Source organism: Triticum urartu, chromosome 4A (genome assembly GCF_056163025.1).
Source record: "Triticum urartu cultivar PI428250 chromosome 4A, HENAU_Tu73, whole genome shotgun sequence".
Classification (NCBI taxonomy): Eukaryota; Viridiplantae; Streptophyta; class Magnoliopsida; order Poales; family Poaceae; genus Triticum; species Triticum urartu.
This window is the reverse complement of record NC_141876.1, coordinates 498,598,668-498,608,318: the sequence shown is the minus strand read 5'-3', so window position 1 is coordinate 498,608,318 and position 9,651 is coordinate 498,598,668. Positions and strand designations below refer to the sequence as shown.

The window sequence follows — 9,651 nt, the reverse complement described above, 5'->3', positions numbered from 1 at the left end:
AGTTCGAGCACACGTTCAGCTCGATGACGATCCCCGGACTCCGATCCAGCAAAGTGTCGGGGAAGAGTTCCGTCAGCACGACGGCGTGGTGACGATCTTGATGTACTACAGCAGCAGGGCTTCGCCTAAACTCCGCTACAGTATTATCGAGGACTATGGTGGCTGGGGGCACCGCACACGGCTAAGGAATAGATCACGTGGATCAACTTGTGTGTTCTAGGGTGCCTCTGCCTCAGTATATAAAGGACTAGAGGGGGGAGGCTGACCGACCAAGGTGTGGCGCGCCAGGAGAGTCCTACTCCCTCTGGGAGTAGGATTCCCCCCCCCCCAATCCTAGTTGGAATAGGATTCGCGGAGGGGGAAAAGAGAGAGAGGGGGCCGGCCACCTCTCCTAGTCCTAATAGGACTAGGGGAAGGGGGAGGCGCGCAGCCCATGTAGGGCTGCCTCTTCTCTTTTCCACTAAGGCCCATCATGGCCCATTTAGCTCCCGGGGGGTTCCGGTAACCTTCCCGGTACTCCGGTAAAATCCCGATTTCACCCGGAACACTTCCGATATCCAAACATAGGCTTCCAATATATCAATCTTCACGTCTCGACCATTTCGAGACTCCTCGTCATGTCCGTGATCACATCCGGGACTCCGAACAACCTTCGGTACATCAAAATGCATAAACTCATAATATAACTGTCATCGTAACCTTAAGCGTGCGGACCCTACGGGTTCGAGAACAATGTATACATGACCGAGACATGTCTCCGGTCAATAACCAATAGCGGGACCTGGATGCCCATATTGGCTCCTACATATTCTACGAAGATCTTTATCGGTCAGACCGCATAACAACATACGTTGTTCCCTTTGTCATCGGTATGTTACTTGCCCGAGATTCGATCGTCGGTATCCCATACCTAGTTCAATCTCGTTGCCGGCAAGTCTCTTTACTCGTTCCGTAATACATCATCTCGCAACTAACTCATTAGTTGCAATGCTTGCAAGGCTTATGTGACGTGCATTACCGAGAGGGCCCAGAGATACCTCTCCGACAATCGGAGTGACAAAACCTAATCTTGAAATACGCCAACCCAACATGTACCTTTGGAGACACCTGTAGTACTCCTTTATAATCACTCAGTTACGTTGTGACGTTTGGTAGTACCCAAAGTGTTCCTCCGGTAAACGGGAGTTGCATAATCTCATAGTTATAGGAACATGTATAAGTCATGAAGAAAGCAATAGCAACATACTAAACAATCGGGTGCTAAGCTAATGGAATGGGTCATGTCAATCAGATCATTCTCTTAATGATGTGACCCCGTTAATCAAATAACAACTCATTGTTCATGGTTAGGAAACATAACCATCTTTGATTAACGAGCTAGTCAAGTAGAGGCATACTAGTGACACTTTGTTTGTCTATGTATTCACACATGTATTATGTTTTCGGTTAATACAATTCTAGCATGAATAATAAACCTTTATCATGATTATAAGGAAATAAATAATAACTTTATTATTGCCTCTAGGGCATATTTCCTTCAAATCTTTGCCCTCATAAAGGTTTTATAAAGTAGGACAAACACTCCTCGGCTACCGGCCGAGGAGGTGGAAGCCGATGGTCGGTTAACAAAGTTTTGTACAATGCGGATCTGAGCATTAATGACGTAAAGTACTTGGATACATAGAGTCATTACACATAATTTGTGATTTTACTATGGATATTGATCCTTAATTCGGCCACCCGTGCCTGCATTAAGGCTCGGGGGCTACTGGGCTTCGGGCTTATTATTTACAGATATTAAAGGGGCACATCGATCCTCTGATCTGGTGTTGCCACCCGACCAGTGTCTCGGGGGCTACTGCATTGCTTGTCCAATGCAGAAAATTTTATGTGCAATATAGTTTCCAAGGAGATTTTGATCCTCAGGTTGGTCGGCCGCACCCAACCTGAGTCTCGAGGACTGAGCACGCCGCTTTTAGTGTCCCGAAGTATTCTGCCGAGCTTGGACTTGATCCTCAGGCCGATTTTGCAAATCAGCCTGAGTCTCAGCGGCTACTGGGATCAGCGGTCTTACGTCATCCTTCAGGTGCATCTCGGGTTTTAGCCCGATACACACCTTGAGGGCCATTGGCTATATATCTCGGTAGAGAATAAATTGCACCAATAAAAAATATTCACAAAAATCGGCCCACATTCGGGGTGGTGCACCACCTCGGAAGCAGTCCGGCATAAAGCTCGGGCGCTAGTGGCTGGCTCCATAGAGGGCATTTCCGGCATTAAGCTCGGCTAAACTCCTTCAAACTTTTTTGAACCAAGGTGATATGACACCTCGGATATAGTCCGGCGTTGGAGTTCGGATACAGTCCGGCGTTGGAGCTCGGATACATAGTCCGGCGTTGGAGCTCGGATACATTCCGGCGTTAGAGCTGGGAAGCGGTCCGGCATTGGTGCTCGGCTGCAAAAGATACCTCGAATACAGTTCGGCGTTAAAGCTCGGACGCAAGAGGACACTGCCTTCCGGGAACAACTTCAAACCCGAGGTGTGGCATAAAAATAACAAGGCATTGATAAAGGCCGGAAACTTAAAGGGGCTCCTCGGATACCCGACGTGTAAACTCGCCGAATGCATTTCGGCGATCCTCAAGCTAGAAGATGAGAAGATTTGTTGAACCAGTTTTCAAGACCGGCGACCGAAGATGAAGAACAGTTTGGAAGAATCGAGGAGCGTCCCTAACTTGAAGACTGGTTCAGGGGGCTACTGACGGTGTCCTGGACTAGGGGGTACTCACCACGTCGCCTCCCGATCTATTAGACCGGGCCGAGGCCCCCATGGCCATATACTCATGGGCCGGTTCGGACAGCTGCCGCATACAAGGAATATTCCACAAAGACTTGGCGATCAAGACAAGGACTTCTCCCCACCGGCGTATTCGGCTAGGACTCTTGTTAACCTAGGCCTTCGCTGCATTATATAAACCAGGGCCAGGCTAGTCGATAGATGATATACAACTCCATACACAACAATCATACCATAGGCTAGCTTCTAGGGTTTAGCCTCCTTGATCTCGTGATAGATCTACTCTTGTACTACCCATATCATCAACATTAATCAAGCAGGAGTAGGGTATTACCTCAATCGAGAGGGCCCAAACCTGTGTAAACAAAGTGTTCCCTGCCTCCTGTTACCATCCGGTCTAGACGCACAGTTCGGGGCCCCTACCCGAGATCCGCCGGTTTTGACACCGACACTCGCCATGAACAATTCGCTCCGCAACATCAAACTTGAAGCTTCTCTTTGCGTGGCCGCAAGAACCAAAAAAATTAGGAACCATCATTCTGGGAGAGTAACAACTTTTGCAGTTCAAGGCTTGTACTCCCTTTGTTCCATAGTATAAAAATGTTTTTTATACTAGTGTAGCATCAAAAACGTTCTTATATTATGAAACGGAGGGAGTAATAAACACTTTATTTTCTTCTTCACGAGTCAAATGTTTTGCCTTCGTTCCAAAAAATATATATGTGGCGTCAGGAAGAGGGGAATGAAGGGGGGAGAAGGAAAGAAAGGAAACGACCATCAATAGCGCGGAGAAATTTCGCACCGAAAGCGCGCAGCACACGCAAAGCGAGCAAAAGGCCGAAACCCCCCACCCAAACCTCCAAACGTTGGCGGTCCGGCGCTGGCTGTCGCCGTCGCCGCCCTTCTCGCCGATGACCTCCGTCGTCGCGTAGCCGGGCGCAAGGAAACGAAAACCCCCTGACGGCGTCGCCCCAAGCGGCTGGCGGTCGAGGAGACCTTTTCCGCTCGCCCTCCCTCACTCCCTCGTGGCGGTCGTATCCGCCCCCGAATATGCCTCTCCCTTTTGGCGCCCCACCCCCTTTACTCTCGCCCCCCACGCACCCACCTCCGTCTCCGCCCTCGTCTCTTCTGCTGCTTCCGCTTTCTCTTTCCCCCTTCCCCTCGCCGACCCAACCGAACAAGAAAAGCAAGCGAGAAGCCGCATCCGCATCCGCTGCCTCGCTTCCTCCCCCGCCCCTCCTCGCCCGGGATTCATGGAGCTGCTGTTCGAGCTGCTCCTCACGGCGGCGGCCACCCTCCTCGTTGCCGTCCTGCTCGCCAAGCTCTTCTCCGGGGCCAATGATCCCCCCCGCCGCGATCGCGCTGACGTGATCGCGGAGGAAAAAGCGGAGGAGGAGAGGACCGTCGAGGCCAACGAGGTGGGAGCGTGGGCGGATGTGGCGGCGGCTCCGGCTCTCGCCGAGGGGTGGGTCGAGGTGGAGAAGGCCCCCGCGGCCGTCGCGGAGGGGATGACCGAGTGGGTGGCCGCGGAAGAAGAGGGGGTTCCGGCGACGCTTCTTGCTCCGGAGCTGTTCCTTGGCACCGTGTCGCGGGAGCAGAAGGAGGAGGGTGAAGTTGGCAAGAAGCACTGCGATTTGACCGCCGCCGCGGAGGCGGCTGTCGAAGTGAAGCCGCGGGATTCGGGCGATGAGGCTGCTCCCAGAGAGGTTCTTGGCGTGGAGTTGGAGGAAGAGACAACCCAGCAGCGGAATGATCTGGGCGCTGAAGTTGCCCCGAGTGAAGTCCCTGATGCGGGCTTGCTGAAGCAGGAAGTTCATGCCATGGAAGCTGTTGAAGTGAAGCAGCTCCATCTGGATGTGGGGGCTGCTCCTGCAGAAGTTATTGATGCAGGACCGGAGGAGAGGGAGGAGGGAGCGCAAGCTGCTGAAGTGATTCAGCGTGAACTGGCTCCCGAGACTATACCCTCGGATGTTCTTGACGTTATACCTGGGAAGCAGGAGGAGCAAGTCATTGAAGCGAGTCAGCACGAATTGCCTCTCGTTGTGGCTCCAAGAGTGATTCCCGACGCCGCAGCAAAGGATGAGGAAATGAAAGAACAATCTGTGGAAGAAGTTGTTGTTCCACAGGAAGAAGTTCACAGTAAGGAGGAAGCTCAATGTGAGGCCGGCAGGGATGATCAGCATGAAGAACTGGTCCCTAAGGACGAGCCGGCTCTTAAGAAATCGGATGATCTAAGTGTCAGCCAAGAAGACAGCCCTAATGACAAAGTGGATGTTCAGTTACCCGAGAAGGATACCACATTGCTAGGGATGCCGGAAGACGAGGCTAGAGCGAGCATGGAGTTTGAAGAGTGGGAAGGGATTGAGAGAAGTGAAGTGGAGAAGAGATTTGGTGCAGCAGCGGCATTTGCAGCTAGTGACACTGGGGCGGCTGCTCTGTCGAAGCTGAATACCGATGTGCAGCTGCAGCTGCAGGGACTTCTCAAGGTTGCAGTTGATGGTCCCTGTTATGACGCTGCACAACCCCTTACACTGAGACCTTCTTCTCGTGCAAAATGGTTTGTGTTTTTATCTCTCTTTGATACTCTGGTTCCACTTATCTTTCTTATGATGCAGCAAGTCATACGTATTAGTCAATGATACTTTTACAAAACACGCTTGAGTACCCAACCCCCTGCCAATGGTAATAACATTGGACCATTTCTATATTTCTTCAAGGAATGTGGGGTGTACTAAATCTCAGTAAGGAAGAAATAACATGAATAACTGAATTGTTTTGTGCTTGGCTGTTCCAAGTTAGCAAAAGACCAAAATGGTAGCTACACCATAATGGCAATCAAATTTATCTGGTACCTTGCCTATTACTTCTAATGGGGACTATGATTAAAAGCTAGCTTAAAAGTCGTGCACTGAAACCAGGTAACTAACTTCGTAGTGTGTAAGGATGTCTCCTGCTACATTGATCTGTCAATGCATAAAGCTGAAATAACATGGACAATTGAATTGTTTGGTGCTTGGCTGTTGCAAGTTGGCAGAAGACCAAAAAGGTAGCTATACCATAATGGCAATCAAATATATCTGGTACCGTGTCTATTACTTCTAATGGGGAAACATGGTGCACTTAAACCAAGTGATTTAATGTGTAGTGTGTAAGGATGTCTCTCCTATAGTGTTCTTTCGTCAATGGATAAGGCTGCATGATTTACAGGAATCTTTTTGAGTTTTTTGACTAAGCTATACATGAACAGATGAACCTGGCATTATTTGACAGAGTGCAATTTAATCATTAATAGAAGCAGACGAAACACTATCTTTATGTATATGCACAACATGAATCAAGCATTGCAACCAAAGCATATGTATCAAGATACATGTAGTGTCATCATAGTCGATATATGATCATTAATTGCCTCAAAGGCTTTGTAGCTAATTCTGAGAGGATTCTTGTCTGTTATTAGGAAGTCAAGAAACCAAAAATGGGCATGATGAAACTAATAGAAGCAGTTCTCAGGATAAATTTTGCAGCTAGGTTGACATTGTTGAAATGTTCTGAATAAATTGCTAAAACTTTAACATCGTACACATAACACATTTAAGTAATATGTTGGCATATAAATTGTTTGTTATATCTCTATAGACCTCATCAGTTAGAAACCATTTGAAATTTGAAATGATGGACTGGCAGGCGGGTCTCACCTGTCAGTGTACCCATCTATCTTCTCCACCTTTCCTGGAATTGGCACGTAACAAAAGGATTATAGCCCTTACCTGCAAAGTGGAGGAAATCCCACTAGAGATACCACGCGTGTTTTCAAATTTTTGCAACAAAAGATATGCTTAATAAAAAAACGATTTAACCACCTTTTAGTTTGGGACCACGTACGAAATAGTAAATCTTGTGCCATTATGACAAGTACTGTTGGGCTTTGCGTAAACTCAATATTATAGGTTGGTCTGGTGCAATTTCCTCTGTAAACTGAATTGACAATTCTACAACAAGTGATTTACCTTCTGTCGATCTGTTCTCTAATTTGGCATAATTGACAGCAAGTAGGCACTGGACAACCTCTCTTGCCTAAGTTTTTTGGGGGTAAGGTACAGCTGTAGCAAAGAATTTTAATGTATACCTTGTAGATTCTTGTGCAAATTTAGCTGGTGGCCCTGTGATCATATCTTCAGAATGGTGTCATAACATGAGAAGCCTGTCTGCAAACATGCATATCTTATGTTTAAACCTAGAGTGTACTGTTGTGATTTAGTCCATTTCAATGGGAAGATACCTGTCCTTACCTGTTAACGCGGCACAAACACCCTGTTTTGGAGCTGCAAATACTGCCTGAGATCCTAAGTTCTGAACCCAGCTGTGATGATATCCTAGGTCGTTGTTATCCATGAGTGTTTTTCCTTTTCTTTTTCACTTTGAAGAGCTATCTGGTAGAGCATTAGTTGAGAGATGTTGTATCCTGATAGTCATTATCTTATGAGTTGCGAGCAATAAACCGTACACTGCAGAGTGATATTCTTGTAATGCAAGCATATGCTTTAAAATGTGAGAAAAGAAGCTGGTAGATTTGTCTTTAGAGTCTTGTTGGCCAAATCTATAAGCCTTATATATTGATTAATTAAACAGACCACTGCCAACCAGTGGTGGTACACATCTAACAACCAAACTTACCTGTTTTGGAACGAGAAGGTTTCATAGATGTTAAGATATGGAATGCTGGTCAAAAGTGTACTACTGAAATGTTGACGTACTAACACACACCTAACTGATATACATGACATGACATGGTCATGGCAGATATCTTGCAGCTATTTCTGATGTGTGATCTGTCAATCATATTTATTTACAAAGAACTGATGCTGGAGTTGTACTTGCAACAATTATGAATGTGCTACATACATGTATTTTATTTCCAATAATTCTGTTGAATGTGTCAAAGTACTTGGAAAGTATGAGTAAGAAAATGACATGAGGAAAATACGCACACGAAATCCAATAAGAGATATACAATCTTGTACTGATTTTGACTTGACAATCATTCTACAATTTTAGACTTCTAGTGTTGAGTGTGGAACACCTTAAAGAAAAAATGGTTAGACATCTATTGGTGTGATTATTTGACAATGATGTGCTACCAGTTGCTGGTAATAAATTTTATACTTCTGTATTCTGAGGGGTTCTGTGTAGGTGCACCATGCTTAGCTGGTAACAGCCACTCGTTGTTCTGTCAGGGTCTCTTGGCAAAAGTTAGGAAACATGCATCCTGAGATTGCTATGGAAAAATACATGAATCTTCTGTCAGAATTTATTCCTGGATGGATGGGAGATGCAACCTCGGTAAGCTTTTCTTTTGTTAAAATGTATAACTTAGTTTTACCGCAACGTAATTTTTTTGCTTCTTTGTTCAGTTTAAACTAGATAACAGAGCTAATGATTTATGAATATCATAATATAGAGCACAGAGAAACACAAAGTTGATGTTGATTCTGAAGGGGCCCTTTTAACAATGACTACTCATACAAGCGACCCACAGATCAATCAAGGGTAATTTACTAATTACTGAATTGTGGACTTGTGGAGCGTAGCAAAATGACAACAGGGTTACATATCGGTGTTGTATTTGCCATTGGACTGGTATGTATTGGTGCTGGTACAGGAATATTTCGGTGAAATTTCCAGCACTGTAGTTGTACCAGTTGTTTCCAATGGCAGTACGCACAACGATCTGGTATGGTAACCCTGTTTTATGACTTCTATCAATTGATTATGACCCTGACTTGCTGGTGTCGATGAATTTCTTGACAGGAATGAAGGTAGTGCTAGCATAGATGAAGGTCCACTAACAAGTCCTCCTAACCCAGAAATAGGTACATGCTTCACATATATTTTCCATTGGCTTACTCACTCCTAGGAAATAAAATAAGCTGCAGTGATGTTAAATTTTCCGACAGCTGTTTGTAGCAATATGTATTTCTGGCTGTTGATTCTAAATTCATCATAACCCTAACCAACCCAAGTAGCTGAATTTGAACCTTTCATTTGCCAATCAGTTTGATTTTCTGTCTGCGCACTTGATTATGGTTTATCAATCAAGTCCACCCTGTAAATTTTCAGGGCAGAGCTCTGACGTCCCTGCCGAATGAACGTAACGGTCATCATCGAGTATTTCTTGCATCGGTGATATCAGCACATTGCTGAGATCGCTGCTGATGCCTTCCTCATAAGATTAGGTTTGTACAGTGTTTGTGGTTGTGCTAATATTAGTGCTGTAATGGGTGTTGGTACGTGTAATGTATATGACTGTATATATATCCCACAACGACCGCCTGCCGCCTGTGTATCGGCCAGTATCAACCTTATCGCCAGGTTTAGTCTGTGTAACCGTATCTATGGTAACCGGTAATTGTATGCCATCTCGCTGTTTGGGACGAGAAATTAAGTGGTTGAAGAAAAAACCCTACCAGTCTCGCACTGAAATCATCTTATCGCCAGGTTTAGTCTGTGTAACAGTATCTGTGGTAAGCGGTAATTGTATGCCATCTCGCTGTTTGGGACGAGGAATTAAGTGGTTGAAGAAAAAACCCTACCAGTCTCGCACTGGAATCATCTCATTTGTAGGACATGCATGCTTTTCTCCATGACTTTCAGAGAATGGCGTTTTGCTCCCGCGTGAATAGTAAACAAAAAATATACTAAATGTTTTAAAAAATTCTGATTTTTTTTATAGGTGTTTGTGTTAGTGTCGCAAGCATCCTTGAAATTTTTTATGCGAAACGGAGCAATGGTGTCTTGCTGGTGAAAAAAACAAATTTAGAGTGACAGGCCAAAAATGTTTAATATTTTTGCCTATA

The 9,651-nt window shown here is 45.6% G+C and overlaps 1 protein-coding gene across 2 annotated transcripts; it reads left to right on the top strand.

The window, feature by feature from the left end:
* The first annotated feature begins 3,899 nt into the window (after positions 1-3,899).
* LOC125552300 (acyl-CoA-binding domain-containing protein 5) lies at positions 3,900-9,297 on the top strand. 2 transcript variants are annotated; one of them, XM_048715794.2, is made up of 5 exons: positions 3,900-5,354; positions 8,032-8,137; positions 8,256-8,344; positions 8,606-8,667; positions 8,915-9,297. In XM_048715794.2, exons 1-5 carry the CDS (start codon positions 4,051-4,053, stop codon positions 8,941-8,943), a joined length of 1,590 nt encoding a protein of 529 aa, XP_048571751.1. In that variant the 5' UTR covers positions 3,900-4,050; the 3' UTR covers positions 8,944-9,297. The 2 variants fall into 2 exon arrangements, with proteins under 2 accessions (XP_048571751.1, XP_087374805.1); XM_087518679.1 differs by lacking the exons at positions 8,256-8,344; positions 8,606-8,667.
* Positions 9,298-9,651: the final 354 nt, after the last annotated feature.